Source organism: Bos indicus x Bos taurus, chromosome 10, assembly GCF_003369695.1.
Source record: "Bos indicus x Bos taurus breed Angus x Brahman F1 hybrid chromosome 10, Bos_hybrid_MaternalHap_v2.0, whole genome shotgun sequence".
Lineage (NCBI taxonomy): Eukaryota > Metazoa > Chordata > Mammalia > Artiodactyla > Bovidae > Bos > Bos indicus x Bos taurus.
The window spans coordinates 319,003-338,824 of record NC_040085.1 but is presented as its reverse complement, the minus strand read 5'-3'; the positions used below and the strand labels follow the sequence as shown (position 1 = coordinate 338,824).

General features: G+C 40.4%; 1 protein-coding gene across 3 annotated transcripts in view; it reads left to right on the top strand.

Moving 5' to 3' along the window:
- The window catches only part of ANKRD31 (ankyrin repeat domain 31), a 135,895-nt gene that overhangs the window by 107,095 nt on the left and 8,978 nt on the right, over nt 1–19,822 (top strand). For all 3 annotated transcript variants that reach the window (XR_003512955.1, XM_027552894.1, XM_027552893.1), the window contains exons 24-26: nt 155–1,154; nt 4,136–4,276; nt 13,208–13,310. Coding sequence is in view for 2 of the 3 variants with exons in the window: in XM_027552894.1 (XP_027408695.1) it covers nt 155–1,154; nt 4,136–4,276; nt 13,208–13,310 (1,244 nt within the window). In the remaining variant the exon portion in view is untranslated. The remainder of the gene's footprint in view (nt 1–154; nt 1,155–4,135; nt 4,277–13,207; nt 13,311–19,822) is intronic.

The following is a 19,822-nucleotide window of genomic DNA, read 5'->3' as shown; positions in this document are numbered from 1 at the left end:
TCTCAAAGAATACACAGGCCAAAGAGAGACTCTTGTGTACTTGGAGCTGATTAAATTTAAATTGACACAGAGTGTCTATAAAATCTAAATGACTGCTTAAAAAAGAAGTTTTCCACTGTTTTTGTATTTTTCCCTTTTCTGTTTCTTTCTACAGGGTGTCCATAGAATCATTTAAGCATGGAGTCCTGAGGGAGCAACTGGCTAACTTGGCGGCAAGACAGAAGAGCCTCCTACTCGTAGCCAAAAAACAGAAAAAAATAAGCCAGAAATTTCACACCTATAAGAATGCTACATCTTTGTCTGGTCTTAGTTTTAGGAAGCTGCCATCAAGCTCAGAAACCTCTAATGAAAAGGACAGGCAAGAGTGTATCAGTCTGGAAAATTCCATGCAGCCCCAGTCAGGTCCACTTTCTCCTGTCAGCCTTGTGTGTAGAGGCATGCAGGAAACACAGTCGTCTCAGGAAGTCTGGCACGACAGCCAAAGTACCCACACTTGTCCAAATTCGGAGACAGTGAGAAGGGAAGAATTTTCTGGCAGTGAAGTGAATTCTAAGCAAAATCTCCATGACTGTACCTTAGATAGATTATCAAAATCCAGACATTCAGATGGCACTAATCAGATTAAAGTGCAGTCCCAATCTGTTACTTTTATTGCTGAAGCAGAGCATTCACAAAAAGATCTTACAGGTCCAGGTAGTACAGCCAAGAGGCACGTGTCCTTTAGTCCTTCAGCAGTGACTGGCACATTAAAGACTTCAGCAACCACCAGTGTGTTTGCCCACCATGATGCCCATCCATCAAGTGTTATTTGTGATCAGGCTCCTTCTGATTGTGATCCAAAAGAAGGAAACAGGAAAACAGCTCCCCACCAAGCCCCCGGGGGGACACCAGAATCCCTGGCACAGCAAGGGGTTGGTGCCTTTGGCAGTGACATGGGGCAACAGCTGAAACCTTACTTTAAAAAATCAGCTCTCACTGTTCCTCATGCAAATGATACTCAGAGCTCCTCCTTCTCTGGGTCTGGCTACCAACATACTGTGAAAAAACCTTCAAACTACAACACAACTCTCAAAAAGAAATGTATGCAGATAAAGGATCTGATATTGCTAGGAAGACTTAATCCAGGAAATAACATTCTGGAATTCAAAACACAGGTATCCTATTGGTCTTTTTTTCCCTCTAAAATTATGTAAATTTTATAAATAAGTGACTAAAATGTTGCTGTCACATAGTGTCAGTGTATAGCTCTTATTAGGGGAAAGGGTTTGGTTGGGCTGTTTAAATGGAGAAACTTGACCATTATATTCTTAGCAAGTGAAAGTGAAAGTCACTCAGTCATGTCCAACTCTTTGTGACCCCATGGACTATACAGTCCACAGAATTCTCCAGGCCATAATACTGGAGTGGGTTGACTTTCCCTTCTCCAGGGTATCTTCCCAACCCAGGGATCGAACCCAGGTCTCCTACATAGCAGGTGGATTCTTTACTAGCTGAGCTTAGAGGAAAGCCCAAGAATACTGCAGTGGGTAGCCTATTCCTTCTCCAGCGGATCTTCCCAACCCAGGAATCAAACTGGGGTCTCCTGCATTGCAGGAAGATTCTTTACCAGCTGAGCTACCAGGGAAGCCTAAAATTGCCCTATTCCTTTTAGTCACAAGTACCTTTGGGCTCTCAGACCAGATTAGTTATACTCAGCAGGAAGGGTTTTGTGTGTTGTAAGTTGCTCAGTTGTGTCCAGCTCTTTGCAACCCCATGGACTGCAGCACGCCAGGCTCCTCTGTCCTCCACTGTCTCCTGGAGTTTGCTTAGATTCATGTCCATTGAGTTGGTGATGCTTCTAACCATCTCATCCTCTGCCATTTCCTTCTCCTTTTGCCTTCAGTCTTTCCCAGCATTAGGGTCTTTTCCAGCAAGTTGACTCTTCGCATCAGGTGGCCAAAATATTGGAGCTTCAGCTTCAGCATCAGCCCTTCCAATGAATATTTAGGGTTTATTTCCTTTAGGATTGACTGGTTTGATCTCCTTATAGTGCAAGGAATTCTCAAGTCTTCTCCAGCACCATGATTCAAAACCGTCAGTTCTTTGGCGCTCAGCCTTCCTTATGGTCCAACTCTCACAAAAGCGTCCACCTGCAATGCGGGAGACCCGGGTTCAATCCCTGAGTCGGGAAGATCCCCTGGAGAAGGGATAGGCTACCCACTCCAGTACCCTTGCCTGGAAAATCCCATGGACGGAGGAGCCTGGGAGGCTGCAGTCCATGGGGTTGCAAAGAGTTGGACACGACTGAGCGACTTCACTTTCCTTTCCACTTTCCTTCCTTATGGTTCAACTCTCACATCCATAGATGACTAGAAAAACCATAGCTTTGAGTATACAGATCTTTGTCAGCAAAGTGATGTCTTTGCTTTTTAATACGCTGTCTAGGTTTGTCATAGCTTTCCTTGTAAGGAGCAAGCGTCTTTTACTTTCATGGCTGCAGTCATTGTCCACAGTGATTTTGGAGTCCAAGAAAATAAAATCTGTCACTGCTTCCACTTTTTCCCCTTCTGTTTGCCATGAAGTGATGGGGCTGGATGCCATGGTCTTAGTTTTTTGAGTGTTGAGTTTTAAGCCAGCTTTTTCACTCTCCTCTTTTACCCTCATCAAGAGGCTCTAGTTCCTATTCCCTTTCTGCTGTAAGGGTGGTGTCATCTGCATATCTGAGGTTGTTGACATTTCTCTCAGCAGTCTTGATTTCAGCTTGTGCTTCATCCAGCCCAGCATTTCACATGATGTACTCTGCATATAAGTTAAATAAGCAGGATGACAGTATACAGACTTCTACTTCTTTCCCAATTTTGAACCAGTCAGTTGTCAGTGTAAGGTTCTAACTGTTGCTTCTTGACCTGCATACAGATTTCTCAGGAGACAAGTAAGATGGTCTGGTATTCCATCTCTTTAAGAATTTTCCAGTTTGTTGTGATCCACACAGTCAAAGGCTTTAGCATAATCAATGAAGCAGATGTTTTTCTGGAATTCCCTTGCTTTCTCTGTGATCCAGAAATTGAAAGTGAAAGTCGCTGCTCAGTCGCATCAAACTCTTTGTGACCCCATGGACTATACAGTCCATGGAATTCTCCAGGCCAGAATACTGGAGTGGATAGCCTTTCCCTTCTCCAGGGGATCTTCCCAACCCAGGAATCGAACTGGGATCTCCTGAATTGCAGGCGGATTCTTTACCAGCTGAGCTACCAGGAAAGCCCCCAGAAAATGTTGGCCATTGATCTCTGTGTTCCTCTGCCTTTTCTAAACCCAGCTTGTACATCTGGAAGTTCTTGGTTTATGTACTGCTGAAGCTTAACTTGAAGGATTTTGCGCATAACCTTACTAGCTTGTGAAATGAGTGCGATTGTATGATAGTTTGAACATTCTTATGCCCTGCCCTTCTTTGGGATTGGAATAAAAACTGACCTTTTCCAGTCCTTTTGGGTCTTCCTTTTATAGTGTGTTAGGCAGGATTGGAGCAGTGTTCAGTCTAAGGCTAATTATATCCCACTGCAAAGGCAAGACTTCTGTGTATCTACCAATTCCCCATCAGTTTCTTTTTCTAGTCTTACTATTGGGAACAGGTGCTGTTTCTGCCCTTTGAGAATGCCATTACATCTAATTCTTTCAGATGGTTCTTTTCCCAGGCTTGGCACATGGCCAATCACACCTCAGCAGAATACTTAAAGAGGACCCTCTGAAGCTCTATATAGTTCTCTGTCTCTGTGTATTTCTCTCTTCTTCAGTACTCTGTCCTGCAAACTCTAACCATCATGCCTCCCTGGACCCTGCTCTGTCTACTCAATTGAGAGACTCGACAGGTTTTGTCCGGATTTCCTATCCATGCATGAAGACCTGGAAGCTCTCTCAAGGCAGTGAGCTGGGACGATTGTAGGGCTCACCTCAGTAGTTCCTCAGTTCTCAGTATCACTATACATTTCCCCCTGATGTTTGGTAGCTTGGAAACCATTGTTTCATATATTTAGTTTGTCTGTTTTTTTGGTTGTGTCGGGTGTTAACATAATTCTGGTCCCCGTTTACTTTATCATGGACAGAAGCAGAAGTTCAGGTATTTTTTCAATCCTAATTTTTGTTTTATTTTTCACTTCAGGAGGCTACCCACAAAGCCAGTGTTTTATTGAGTGGCAAAATTAAGGTAGAAAATGGTCAGATTTATCAAAACCCAGTCACCTGGCTCAAGGATCTTCTAGGAGGTGACAGATATGTGACCTGGAATTATGCTTGGAGTAAGGTGGGTCATCCCTAAATTAATCTTTAACTTCATATTCAGTTGGAGATAACATCATATTCTTTGCTGATAAAACTGTTTCCTGTATTAAAAAGGATGCTGAAGGTTCTCCAGACTAGTTCTGTGCGTCCCTGCTGCAGCACGCCACAAGCTCTCCCGCAGTCCGCGTTTGCCAGAACGCCCCGCAGCAGGGTCGCACAGCAGACCAAGCCTCTCCTTCCTCGTGCCTTACCTCATCTCAGAAAACCAAATGCCCCGATCTTCCTGTCTCGAGAGTTCCTGCCACCCCACAGAGATATCAGGTCCTTGTGATTCCACATGGAAGATGCAGGGCCACTGATGTATGGATAATTTAGTTAATAATATGTTACTAGTATTCTGATATGATAAAGCAGACTCTTCCCCTAAAGGTGAAAGTTATGATCAAGGAGCCTGAGACCCACATGTTTGAACATAGTCTTTCCCACGAATTGCTAGCCTTCCAGGAGGAAAAATTTCTGAATTTTTACTCAGACTTCCCAGACTTAGTAGTGTCCTCCTTCAGCTCTGTCTTCTGATTTATAAGCCCAGTTTAACGACCTATATGAAGAGTATTGATGACTAACACCCTTGAGGTCTGATGATCAGCCAGATGATCTCCAGATGTCCATGGCACCATTTCAGGGAACACTATTGCAATGTTTTACCCAGAAAAGTGTGAATCACCAGACAGTCACCATTACTGTTTTATAGAGTTGCAAATACCTTCAGCCTCCACTAGCCATTATAGTAAGCCTTAATGCACCAGTAGTAGAAGGCGGTTTCCTCTCCCCTTTTTTGTCCAACTCAGCTCTGCGCACCCTCTTTGCTGGCTTCTGTCTCAGTTTTTGTCCCTAAACTGTGAACTCTGGTCTCCCGGACCTCTGTTACAGGTGTTTCCAGAACAGTTTTCAGTTCCTTCACTTACATGAGCATATTTTAAATTTTCTCTACTTTATAGTCTCTGTCTTCCTCTTTTCCTGTAATTTTTTTCTTCTGACCACTTGAGTCACCTGCTTTAAATTCAACCTGCTTAATCCTTTCCGTGGTTTCATAAATTATATTTGCATGTTAGTAATTAACATTTTATGCATGGAAATCCCTTTTTATTACAAAGCTTCTTAGAGTTATGATAGATGATACTATTTTGGTGTAACTGAATCTCTGCTCACAGAGCGAACGGGTAGTTGCTGTAGCGAGGTTCTTTGGAGTCTGACATGCCTGTGCCTAGCGATGACTCAGTCTTCCCACTCTTTATCTCTGTTGGAGTTACTGCATTTTCTGGTTTTGCGTATCTGGCTGTGATATCATTTGGCCCTCACTCTGTACGTATATGGGAGAAGGCAGTGGCACCCCACTCCAGTACTCTTGCCTGGAAAATCCCATGGACAGAGGAGCCTGGTGGGCTGCAGTCCATGGGGTCGCTAAAAGTTGGACACGACTGAGCGACTTGACTTTGACTTTTCACTTTAATGCATTGGAGAAGGAAATGGCAACCCACTCCAGTGTTCTTGCCTGGAGAATCCCAGGGATGGGGGAGCCTGGTGGGCTGCCATCTGTGGGGTCACACAGAATCGGACACGACTGAAGCGACTTAGCAGCTTAGCAGCTGTACTTATATGCCTCAGTTACATATCACATTACCTCTGGTCTTCTCTCATTAGCCATGTCAATTAGAGTCATACTGTTGCACAGTGATGGTGATGGTGAAGCCAAATACAAATGTGGGCACTAAAATTAGGGCAATTCTTGGATATGAGATATTCATACAGATTATCTAAGCAAGCTTAGATTTTTTAAATTATCCTAGAAATAGAAATAGTTTCAAAAATTACTATAGAGTACTCATGTACTTCTCATAAATAACACAGGCTGAGAAACTGAGTTTGTTTACAAATTTTTTTAAAGCCTCCTTTAAAATTTACCACAGTAACCTTTACCTCTTCTTGTCTTGGGGTGACTCCTGAATTCACAGTCACTTCTTGATGAGAACAGGTTTCTGCTGTCTTGGTAAATGTGGACATTTTCACTGACTAGGTGGTGTGGGGATGTAGAGCCAGGTTGTCAGGCAAGAAATGCCAGAAAACTGGGTCTCGTCCTACATCTACATCCACGTTGACAGGATGACAGAGCGACGAGCCCCAGAACTGACTCAGATCTACCCAGGCAGCCGAGCCAGTGCGGCCTTGCCAGGGGAGTCCTCATGCTCACCCGCCAGGCAGCACGCGCTCCTCCCGCTGCTGCAGTGTCCTGAGGGACTTGGTGCCAGTTCAGTCTGAGGCCTAGTCACTGTTACCACTGTCCATTAAAGCACTCCTGCCTTATGGAAAGTAGATTTTTAACTCAATGGATTTTCTTAAAGCTATGTTCTTTGAATGCGTGAATTATCCCTAGTAATATGTCTGCGGCTTATGGGGGACTCAGGACCCCTAAGTCTACTAAGGTAAAATTTTACACACCACTAACTGATTAAAAATATACTTAAAATTTTGAGATACAGATGAAAACATACTGAGCCTACACGTTGATGAGGGCATAGCATGTGTTGGATATCATCAGGGCAATAATGTGAACAAAACCCAGTCTTTCTTCTTTTTATATACTTGCAGATAAATGTTATTATTATTATTATTTTTTTTAACTTTCAGATCATACTTTTATTAGAAGCAATCACCAATATCATTCCTTAAAAAAGGAAAGAGAAAAACAGTACCTTGTACTCAGTTTTAACATAAACTCACAGTAACACTGTTAAGCTCTCAATAGAATTTCTAAAGGAGTAATAATACAACATAAATATATGGAACACCAAGCTAATACAGATGTTGTGATTAATTATAAGTGGGTTTTTTGCAGCTGATGTTAAAGGAAGTAATTATAGATTACTTTATTATATAAAAAGGGACACGTGTTTTCAGAAAAGGTACTTAAATAAATATTATTTTTGAGGTATAGTCAGTTGCAGCGGTACAACATAGTGGTTCACAGTTTTTATGTTATACTTAATGTATGGATGTGAGAGTTGGACTGTAAAGAAGGCTGAGCGCTGAAGAATTGATGCTTTTGAACTGTGGTGTTGGAGAAGACTCTTGAGAGTCCCTTGGACTGCAGGGAGATCCAACCAGTCCATTCTGAAGGAGATCAGTCCTGGGATTTCTTTGGAAGGAATGATGCTAAAGCTGAAACTCCAGTACTTTGGCCACCCTTATGCAAAGAGTTGACTCATTGGAAAAGACTCTGATGCTGGGAGAGATTGGGGGCAGGAGGAGAAGGGGACGACAGAGGATGAGATGGCTGGATGGCATCACTGACTCGATGGACGTGAGTCTGAGTGAACTCCGGGAGTTGGTGATGGACAGGGAGGCCTGGCGTGCTGTGATTCATGGGGTCGCAAAGAGTCGGACACGACTGAGCGACTGAACTGAACTGAACTGAACTGAATGTAAATTTATTGTGACATATTCGCTCTATTCCCTGTGCTGCAGAATGTATCCCCAGAGCTTATTTATTTCATATGTGGTCACCTGTACCTCTTAGTCTCCTGCCCCTATCTTGCCCTTCCGTTCTTCCCTCTCCACGCTGGTTGCCACTAGTCTGTTCTCTTTATCTGTGTTTCTATTTTGTTACATTCATTTATTTTTATTTTTTGATTCCCCATGTAAGTAATAACAGAATATTTGTCTTTTTCTGTGTTTTTTTTATTTCACATACCATAAACCCTCCAGGTCCATCCACGTTGTTGCAAATGGCAAGATTTCATACTTTTTTATGGCTGAGTAGTATTCCATTGTACATTTACACCACATCTTCTTTATCTATTCATTTGTTGACGGACACTTAAAGTGAAAGTGAATGTTGCTCAGTCATGTCCGACTCTTTACGACCCCATGGACTATACAGTCCATGGAATTCTCCAGGCCAGAATACTGGAGTGGATAGCCTTTCCCTTCCCCAGGGGATCTTCCCAGCCCAGAGATTGAACCCAGGTCTCCTGCATTGCAGGTGGCTTCTTTACCAGCTGAGCCACCAGGGAAGCCCCAGTGAACACGTAGGTTGTTTCTATATCTTGGCAACTGTAAACAGTGCTTCTTTGATCATTGAAGTGCACATTCACCTGTTTTGAATTAGTGTTTTTGTTTCTGGATGTATACCCAGGAGCAGAATTGCTGGATCATATGGTAGTTTTAAGTTTTTGAGAAACCTCCGTACTGTTTTCCATTGAGGTTACACCAGTTTTCGTTACCACCAACAGTGTAGAAAAGTTCCCCTTTCTCCACAGCCTTGGCAACATTTGTTATTTGTGTTCTTTTTGATGATGGCCATTCTGACAGGTGTGAGGTGATACCTCAGTGTGGCTTTGATTTGCATTCTTCTTATGATTAGCAGTGTTGAACATCTTTTCATGTCATTGTTGGCCATCTGTATGTCTCTTTTTTGGGAAATTTTCTATTCAGGTCTTCTGCCCATTTTTTGACAAGCTGTTTTTTGATACTGAGTTGTATGAGCTGTTTATACATTTTGTATATTAACTCCTTATGGGTCATATCATTTGCAAGTATTTTCTCCCCCTCAGTGTTTTCATTTTGTCAGTGGTTTCCTTTGCTGTATAAAAGCTTTTAAGTTTAATTAGGTCCTGTTTATTTTTTATTTTCTTTCCTTTGCCTTAGGAAACAGATCCAAAACAATGTTGCTCTAATTTATGTCAGAGAGTGTTCTGCCTGTGTTTTCTTCTGGGAATTTTATGATTTCCGGTCTTTCATTAGGTCTTTAATTCATTTGGAGTATACTTTTTGTATATGGTGTGAGAAATGCTTCTAATTTCATTTTTTTACATGTTGCTCCTAGTTTTCCCATTGGAGAAGGAAATGGCAACCCATTCCAGTGTTCTTGCCTGGAGAATCCCAGGGACGGGGGAGCCTGGTGGGCTGCTGTCTATGGGGTCGCACAGAGTCGGACATGACTGAAGCGACTTAGCAGCAGCAGTCCAGTTTTCCCAGCACCACTTAGTAAAGAGACTCTTTTCTTCTTTGTATATTCTTGCCTCCTGTGTCAGAGATTAATTGAATATAAGTGCATGGGTTTACTTCTGGGCTCTGTATTCTGTTCTGTTGATGTGTGTGTCTGTTTCTGTGTCTGTTCAAGACTGTTTTGATTACAGCAGCTTTGTAGTACAACCTGAAGTCAGAGAGTATGATTCCTTGAGCTCTATTCTTCTTTCTCAAGATTGTTGTAACTATTCAGGGTTTTTTGTGTTTCCATACACATTTTAAAACTATTTGTTCTAGTTCAGTGCCAGTGGTATTTTGATAGGGATTGCATTGAATCTGTAGATTGCCTTGGCTAGTGTGGTATTTTAACAATATTAATTCTCCCAGCCCAAAAACACAGTATATCTTTCCATTTATTTGTGTCATTTTCAGTTTCTTTTCCATCAGTGTCTTACAGTTTCCCACGTACAGGACTTTTGCCTCCTTAGGTAGATTTATTCCTAGGTATTTATTCTTTTTGATGCAGTGGTAAACAGGATTATTTCCTTAGCTCTCTCTGATAGTTCATTGTTAACATACAGAAATACAACAGGTTTCTGTATATTAGTTTTGTATCCAACAACTTTTCTGAATTCACTGATGAGCTCTGGTAGTTTTCTGGTGGTGTTTTTAGTGTTTTCTATATATAGTATCATGTCTTCTGCAAACAGTGACAGTTTTACTTATATCTTTACAATTGGGATGCCCTTTATTTCTTTTTCTTGCCTGATTATTGTGGCTAGAAATTCCAGTACTATGTGAATAAAAGTGGCAAGAGTGGTCATCCTTGTCTTGTTTGAGATCTTAGAGGAAATACTTTCAGCTTTTCACTGTGACTATTATGTTAACTATGGGTTTGTCATATATGGCCTTTGTTATGTTGAGGCATATTCTCTCTTTGCCCCCTTTCTGGAGTATTTTTTTTTATCATAAATGGATATTGAATTTTGTCAAAATCTTTGTCTCATCTATTGAGATGACTGTATGATTTTTATTCTTTAGTTTGTTAATGTGCTATATCACACTGATCAGTTTGCAGACATTGAAATATCCTTGCAACTCTAGGATAAATCCCACCTGATCATGATTTATGATCCTCTTAATATGTTGCTGGATTCTGTTTGCTAATGTTTTGTTCAGGATCTATGTGTCTGTGTTCGTCAGTGATACTGGCCTGTAATTTATGGGACTTTTTTTGTGATATCCTGTCTGGTTTTGGTATCAGGGTAATGCCGGCCTTCTAGAATGAGTTTGAAAGTGTTCCTTCCTCTGCAGTTTTTTGGAATAGTTGGAGAAGGATAGGTGTTCACTCTTCTCTAAATGTTTGGTAAGATTCACCTGTGAAGCTCTCTGGTTCTGTACTTCTGTTTGTTGGGAGTTTGTTTGTTTGTTGTTTTAACATTTACATATTTGGCTGCACCGGGACTTAGTTATGACTCAAGGATCTTCGCCCTTTAGCTGCTGCCTGTGGGGTCTTTAGTTGTGGCCTGTGAATTCTTAGTTGTGGCATGTGGGTTCTAGTTCCCAGGCTAGTGATATCAACATGGGCCCCCTGCATTGGGAGCATAGAGCTTTACCCACTTTCCCTGGATTTACCACCAGGGAAATCCTTGTTGGGAGTTTTGTGGGGTTTTTTAATGTGTGTTTATTTTTTTGCCCACGTTGGGTCTTAAATGTGGCACACAGCGCCTTACTCGTGGCATGTGGAATCTAGTTCCCCGGCCTGGGATCACACCCAGGCCCACTGCATTGGGAGCATGGAGTCCTAGCCACTGGACCGGGAAAGTCCCCCTGTTGGGAATTTTTAAATTACTGTTTCTATCTCATCACTGGTAATTGGCCTCTTCAGATTTTCTATTTATTCCCAGTTCAGTTTGGGGAGATTGTACATTTGTAAGAATGTGTCCATTTCTTCTAGATTGTACATTTTATTGGCATGTAGTTGTTTGTAGTAGTCTCTTAAGAACCTTGGTATTTCTGTGGTGTTGGTGATAATTTCTCTTTCATTTCTAATTTGATTGACTTGGGCCCTCTCCCTGTTTTTCTTTGTGAGTCTGACTAAAGGTTTATCAATTTTGTTTATCTTTTCAAAGAACCAGGTTTTAGTTTCGTTGATCTTTCCTGTTTTTTGTTTTTTTTTTTTTGGTCTCTATTTCTGCTCTAATCTTTTTGATAGGTTTTTTTTTGTTCTTCATTCTCTGGTTCCTTTAGGTGTAAGGCTAGGTTGTTTGAGTTTTTTCTTTTTCCTGAGGTAAGCTTGTATCACTAGAACCTTCCCTCTTAAAAATGCTTTTGCTGTATCCCATAGATTTTGGATCATTGTGATTTTCTTTTCTTTTGTCTCTAGGTACTTTTTATTTCTTCTTTCATTTCTTCAGTGAGCCATTGGTTGGTTAGTAGGATGTTGTTTAGCTTCCACGTGTTCGTGTGTTTTGCAGTTGTTCTTTTTTTTTTTTTAGTAGTTGATTTCTAGTCACTTAATATTGTGGTTAGAAAAGATGCTTGATATGATTTCATGTGCGCTTTGAAGGTATATTCTTCTTTTTTTTGGATGAATGGTCAAAATCCATTGTTTTCACCTGTTTATTATTTGGAGAAGTGACAGAAGGCATTTAGTGGCCTCACTGCTTCTTCCGTTGCAGGTAAGGAGGGTTTAGCAAGCTGAGTAGGCCAAGTCTGTTACATTAACATGTGAAGCTCTGTTTGGTCATAGGATTGAGCTATAAGTCTGCCTAACCATTCCATATTCCTTAGGCCGTCCTTGCTCCCTTCAATAACAAGCACTTATTGAGTACCGAGGGTGTGCTCAACAGTATGCCAAAGGTATATTTCTCATAAGTATCTTCCATTTTACTCCCCACAACTTAAAAATCTGGAGGTACTCAAAGAATTTAAGAATCCTGATTAAGATCTGGGACTTCAGAGCTTTCTCCCTGTATTGTCAGGCACTATGTGAAGTGCTAGAAAATAAAACTTAGTATGATACAGATCTTTAGTGAAAACAGACACATTAATACATAGTTTCATTTAAGTGGGTTTAGTGCTTGACAGAAATATAAGCACAGAGATTATGGGGTCCTGTAGGAATGTCACTACTTGAGCATCTCTGGGTGAGTATCCTGGAGGAAGGGGTGTTCAAGTCAAGATTTGCTGGGTTAACCATAGTGAACCTAGCTTCTGGGATTATGTTATCAGACTGCTTTAGAACTCATTCTGGAGAAAGCAAAGACTCTTGGGCTGATACATTTCTGGCAGGTGTTTGCCAGTCTGCCTCAGTCCAGCCCATTTTTATGTATGTATTTCTAAGCTCTGAACTTTGGGGCTGATAAACAATAGCTAAGTTCACAAGTAAACCAAGGGCAGGGGAGGCGGGGAAGCTTTGATGTTTAGACCTGAAATGCTGTTCGTCTAATCAGTTGCATGTCTGATTTCTTGAAAAGTACCATTTTACTTTTATGGCTTAATTTTATTAATGCAACACTACTTTTTTTATGTTGTAAAGTAGCAGGTACTGAATTAACATTTGTTGAGTAAGTGAATGTATGAGAGAATTAATGATATATATCAGAGGTCAACAATTTTCTCTGTAAAGAGACAGATAATAAATATTTCAGGCTTTGTGAGCATATGATCTCTGTCAAAACTACTTGATCCTTTTGTAGCATAAAAACAGCCATAGATGTTAAGTAAATGAATGGTATCACTGTGTTCTAATAAAAACTTTAGTTACAGAAAAGATGGTAGCCCACATTTGACTGTGAGTTATAGTTTGCCAATACATAATATACAACAGTCAGTACTCTACTGGAGTTACAATTTGCAAGAGATAGGTGCATTTGCTTCTGGTGATTTTGTATGATTTTGAAATTCTGTGTTTACTTATGTGCAGATAACATACCAGGGGAAGGAACTTTTAAAGTATGTTTCTGAGGAATTACCCATGCCTCCAGACCCAAACTTGGAACCTCAACAACATCAACCTTGTCTTCCAGGTATGTGCAGACCAAAACCTATTTCTTAGTTGTGGAAAACGACACCCTAATCCACTGAGAAGGCATTTCACTTGTCTTTTTTTTTTTTTTTTCATTCAGGTTAAATTCACCTAATGTTCAGATAACCATTTTAAAGTGAACAATTCAGTGGCATTTAGTATATTCATAATGTTGTACAACCACCACCTCTGTTACAAAAGAGTTCCAAAACAGTTTCATCACCCCAAAAAGAAACCCATACCCATTCAGCACTTCCCATTCTCCACCCCTCCAATCCGTGGGAACTCCCGGTCTGCTTCCTGTCTGTGTGGATTTGCCTATTCTGAATATATTACATAAGTGGAATCCTAGTATATATGACCTTTTGTGTCTGACATCTTTCACTTAGCATAGTGTTTTCAAGGACTGTCTGCACTGTAACATCTCTCAGCACTTCATTCCTTTTTATGCTTCCATTATATATATAATGGCATTTATTTATTTATTTGTTTATTCATCGTTTGATTGACATTTGGGGTTCCACTTTCTGGCTATTGGACATAGCACTACTATTAACAGGTATATACATAGATTTGTATGTACCTGTTTTCAGTTCTTTTGGGTATATACCAAGGAGTGAATTGCAGTATTACTAATATATATTATATATTTACTTTTTTTGAGGAACAGCCATATGTTTTCCACAACAACTGAATCATTTTACATTTCTACCAGCAGTGTACAAGGGTTCCAGTTTTCCCACATTCCCACCAAAAATTATTTTCTGTTTGTTCACTGCACTCCATTTAAACTCCATTTAACTTAATTTCTAGAAGAATAACCCTTTCCTCACAGCTCCTTTCTCTGTGAATCTATGATGTACTTATTTTAGGTAGATTTTTTTTTGGTTGGAATAAATTTATTTCACCTGTATGTAAACAAGGTATTTAATAGTCATGGCATTTTTTAAAAAATGCTTATTAAATCAGATAAGTTTGACTACATCCCAGATATAACAAAGTGCAGGGAAAGAAATGGACATATCAGCAATAAGATTTATTTTTAAATCTGTACATTATCCACAGGCCCAAACAATAGCAGCAAATGCTTGAATGTCCCTAAAGTAGTGCCATCTGAAAGAAACCTATAATAGGTCAATTAAAACCCATCTCACAGTAGCAGCATTTCATTTTAACAATAGTATGGCAGAGAATGCATATGAAAAATTCATCACAAGACAGCCAAGTCTTCAATAATGCGACTTCATGTAAAAACTCAAGCTCCAAATAAAAATTGGTAAGGTAGATTTTTTTAAGTGTCATAAAAGGAAAATGGCTTCCCAAGTAGCGCTAGTGGTAAAAGACTTGCTTGCCACCGCAGGAGATGTAAGAATCGCCGGTTCCATCCCTGGGTTGGGAAGATCCCCTGGAGGAGGAAATGGTAACCTACTCAAGTATTCTTGCCTGGGAAACGCCCTGGACAGAGAAGCCTGGCAGACTGTGGTCCATAGGGTCACAAAGAGTCGGACATGACTGAAGCAACTTAGCACAAGAGGGAAAATGGTATTTTTCCTTTGTTTTCAGGCATGATTTGGTTAGTTTCCCATATTTTCTAACAATAAATCCTAGATGCTAGAATAAAGCTTTGCTTATTAATGTAGACTGATACACTTCATTTGATGGAATAAACCTTCAGAAAACTGAGGAGAATGCAGTCTTCAGTCAGCAGTTGATTGCAGAGTTGTTGGAAAGGCCAGCAGCTTTATGAAAAGTGGACGTAACTAATGTTGTTACCCTCCTGTACTGCAGCGTTCCCGCTTTCTCCCCCAGTGGCCCTGTCTTAGACCAGCTGGGGACAATATATGAGGAAAAGAGGTACAAAACAGAAATGAGAATTCTGTAATAACCAGTCAAAAATCAAACAGGATTACTGTCACCAGGCCCCTAACCAGGGCTTCCCAGGGTCACTCGCTCCCTTACAACAAATCCAATAATTCAGCACGTTCCTAACTTTACACAGAGCCCTTTATCTCAAAAACTGGCTTCAGAATAAGATGCATTTTCCCCAGTTTTCTAAGGATAGCCTCAAAAATGTTTCTCATCATTTTGGGGAAACTCATAAAATAAAACAGTTGTGAAGAAGTTAAAGGGTTTAAGGAACTGGAAGGAGTTGTGATTCATGGCCTTTGGTTCCTAACCCTGACTGCAGTTCTACCTAATCTTGGAGATGAGCCCAGGACCCAGAGTTTTTAGAAGTGATTCTTAGGCAGCCAGCCTGACAGCTGACTCTGAATGACTAGTAGTGTCTGATTTCTTATGCAGGTAATAATTTGAAAATTCTTTATATTCAGCCCTTCACTTTGATTCCAAAGCATACCCACCCCAGGGCTTGCATACTCACATTCTCGGTCCCTTCCCCTCTCCCTTTTTCTGTCTCTCTCTCTCTCTCTCTCTCTCACACACACACACACACGACACACACTTCTTGAAGGAAGATCAAGCAAACCTTTCTCCTAGTTTTATCCTTAAGAGTCAAAGCAGAAATATAGGTTCTTCCTCATATTAGAAAGGTTGTCTGCTCCTCAGAGTTTCTAGTTCCAGGCATGTCAGATCAGATCAGATCAGTCGCTCAGTTGTGTCCGACTCTTTGCGACCCCATGAATCGCAGCACGCCAGGCCTCCTTGTCCATCACCAACTCCCAGAGTTCACTCAGACTCACATCCATCGAGTCAATGATGCCATCCAGCCATCTCATCCTCTGTCGTCCCCTTCTCCTCCTTCCCCCAATCCCTCCCAGCATCAGAGTCTTTTCCAATGAGTCAACTCTTTGCATGAGGTGGCCAAAGTCCTGGAGTTTCAGCTTTAGCATCATTCCTTCCAAAGAACACCCAGGACTGATCTCCTTCAGAATGGACTAGCTGGATCTCCTTGCAGTCCAAGGGACTCTCAAGAGTCTTCTCCAACACCACAGTTCAAAAGCATCAGTTCTTCGGTGCTCAGCCTTCTTCACAGTCCAACTCTCACATCCATACATGACCACAGGAAAAACCATAGCCTTGACTAGACGAACCTTTGTTGGCAAAGTAATGTCTCTGCTTTTGAATATGCTATCTAGGTTGGTCATAACCTTTCTTCCAAGGAGTAAGCGTCTTTTAATTTCATGGCTGCAGTCACCATCTATAGTGATTTTGGAGCCCAGAAAAATATTCCCCAGCCATACATCTCCTTTCTCAGAGTGCTCATAGATCACCTGCTAAGGGAGCATGAAATTTGAAAAATGGATTCTGCTTCTGTTGCCGGCAGTATAAACAGTTTCCTGTTACTAATGTCTCTCCAGAAATCCTGAATTTTCTTTCCTTTAGAAATTTCAGATATTAGCACTAATTTGAGAACTGTGGAGGCACCAGTATGCCAACTAGCATCTTGCTACCTTGATCTGGACCTAGGAATCTATAAAACAGGTCTGTAGGCTACTGTTGAAGTTTTATTTAAACATTCCTTGATTTAGGATTCTTTTGTACCTGGTTTTATGGTACCTAAAAGAAATCAAAAGACCTGGCAAGTCAGAAAAATGTAAAGCCTCTAACCTTATTACAAGCAAGGTTGCTGTCTTATTTCTCCAGAGATATACAAATGACCAATAGGAACATGAAAAGATACTCATCATTGCTTATTGTTAGAGAAATGCAAGTCAAAACTACAGTGAGGTACCACCTCATTGTTAGAGGTGGCCATCATTAACAGGTTTACAAATAAATGCTGGGGAGAGTGTGGAGAAAAGGGAACCTTCCTACACTGTTGGTAGAAATGTAAATTGGTGCAGCCACTGTGGAAAACAGTGTGGAGGTTACTTTAAAAATCAAAAGTAGAGCTGCCGCATGACCCAGCAATCCTACTCCTAGGCATGCTGCTGCTGCTAAGTCGCTTCAGTCGTGTCCGACTCTGTGCGACCCCATAGACAGCAGCCCACCAGGCTCCCCTGTCCCTGGGATTCTCCAGGCAAGAACACTGGAGTGGGTACTCCTAGGCATACATCTGGGCAAAACTATAATTCAAAAAGATACAGGCTCCTCTATGTTCATAGCAGCACTGTTTACAATAGCCAAGACATGGAAGCAACCTAGATGTCTACTGACAGCTGAATGGATAAAGAAGATGTAGTAGGGGACTTCCCTGGTGGTCCAGTGGTTAAGAATCCATCCTGCAATCCATGGGATGTGGACTTGACCCCTGGTTGGGGAACTAAGGTCCCACATGGTGCAGGGCACCTCAACCCTCGTGCCACAACTAAGGCCTGATGCAGTCAAATAAATACATTTTTTAAATAAAGAAGGAATGGTATATATGCACAATGAAATACTACTCAGCCATAAAAAAGAATGAAATAATGCATTTGCAGCAACGTGAATGGACCTAGAGATTATCATACTAACTGAAGTAGGTTAAACAGAGAAAGACATATACCATGTGATACCACTTGTATGTTGAATCTAAAATATGGCACAAATGAACTTATTTATGAAACAGACACAGATTAACAGACATAGGAAACAAACTTATGATTACCAAAGCAGGAAAGGGGTGGTGGGAGAGGGATAAATGAGGAGTTTGGGATTAGCAGATACAAACTGCTAAATGTAAAATAGATAAACAGCAAGGTCCTACTACATAGCACGGAGAACTATATTCAGTGTCTTATGAAAAACATATTATGTGTAACTGAATCACTTTGCTGTACATTAGAAACTAATACATTATAAATCAACTATACTTTAAGAAAAAAGAAAGAAGTGATGGCCCTTCACATTTTCTCATCCAGAAATTTAAAAGAACTATTTCTCTTTACCCCTCATCCAGTTTACTTCTGTTAATACATATCATTTTGGATTCATGGTATCAAGAAAATCCTGAGTCCTGAAGATAACAGATAATATGACTTTCTTCAATAAGTCAGAGATAATGGAAGAGCTTTTTATTTTTTTGAGTTCTACACAAAAACTAGTTAACTTGGCAACACGAGGCAACATATTGATAGACTACAGGGTGTTAAAATGTGGTATATTAACACATTTGAGGGTATATATTAAGTCTAATAAAAGATTTTAAACATACCAAAGCTAACCTTTAAAAATGAAATTCTGTTAATGAAATGTTGATTGAATCCCTGAAGTATTTATCTCTAACGTCCTTTTAAGCTTTAAAATGGAGTGAATCTGTGGTGCATATTCCCTTAAAATTTCACAGCTTCCTCCCAAGTCTCTCTCTCCACTGCGTACTTCGTTATAGTTCCCTTTTGTGTTATTGAGGGACTCTTCATTGATATTTCAGTATATATTGGAATAGGAAAAAATGAACATTCCCAAAACTTCTACATCATTTGTGAACACTGTGTATAAACATACTGATATACTTTTCATAAAGTTCTCTTAAAAATTATGTTAATATAGATCACATTTCATCATTTACCTGGAAAGTCAATTTTATATGTTTATGTCCCCTGTCACCATAGTACCAAGACACTCAAAACACCTGAAGCTGAGTGTATTTATCTAAGCAAAACAGAACAAAAAGGTGTCTCCTGAGGTCTTTTCTTTTCCCAAGCTATCATTTAATGCACACTGATTATATAATTTATAATTTTCTTTTATGAGGATCTAACATCACTTGTTCATTCGGAAATAGAACACAATTTTTCCATTCTAAAAAGTAGACTTTTTTGTTTTGAAAAGTCTTTGACGTATGTGTAATCTGTTGTAAATACATGACTTTAAAGAAACAGTTTTATTCATTTTAGTGCTGTTATTGTGCTTCATTTCTCTGTAAAAGAATATGTAATAGAAGACAAACATTCACAGGTGCTTCTGTTTGATGTGGTTAAAGTTAAACACCCAAGGAAGCCGGTTGCCTGATAACAGAGCAGCGGGTGTTTCTTTCAGCTCCTATTTAAACTCTTTTGATTCTTTTTCACTATTTTAACAGGTCATTTTTTTTTTTCACCCTGGTAGTTTACATCTACTGATAGAGGAAGAAAGAGAAGAAAACAAATGATCCGTTGAGCACTTGCCATGTGCCATCCCCTGCTGGATTATGCTACATACATTAGGGTAGACAGGAGCTTCTTTTCAGGATGTGAACTCCAGGGTTCACATCTGTACAACAGATACACAGAAAACCTGAACACCTTACATGTACGATCAAGTCCCTCAAACCCAGTTCAGCTTAAGGAACTGCCTGTTAATTTCAGTTTTCCCTTGAATAATGAAGGCCTAAATAGTTTTAAACTTCTAAATATTATGATCAAGTCTGTTTCTTGACTCCAGTCCAATTTTCACAGATGGCTTTTGATTTTATCAGTGTAGTGAAAGTCGCTCAGTCATGTCCGACTCTTTGCCACCCCATGGACTATACAGCCCATAGTATTCTCTAGGCCAGAATACTGGAGTGGGTAGCCGATCCCTTTTCCAGGAGGTTGTCCTAACCCAGGTTTCCTGTATTGCAGGAGGATTCTTTACCAGCTGAGCCACCAGGGAAGC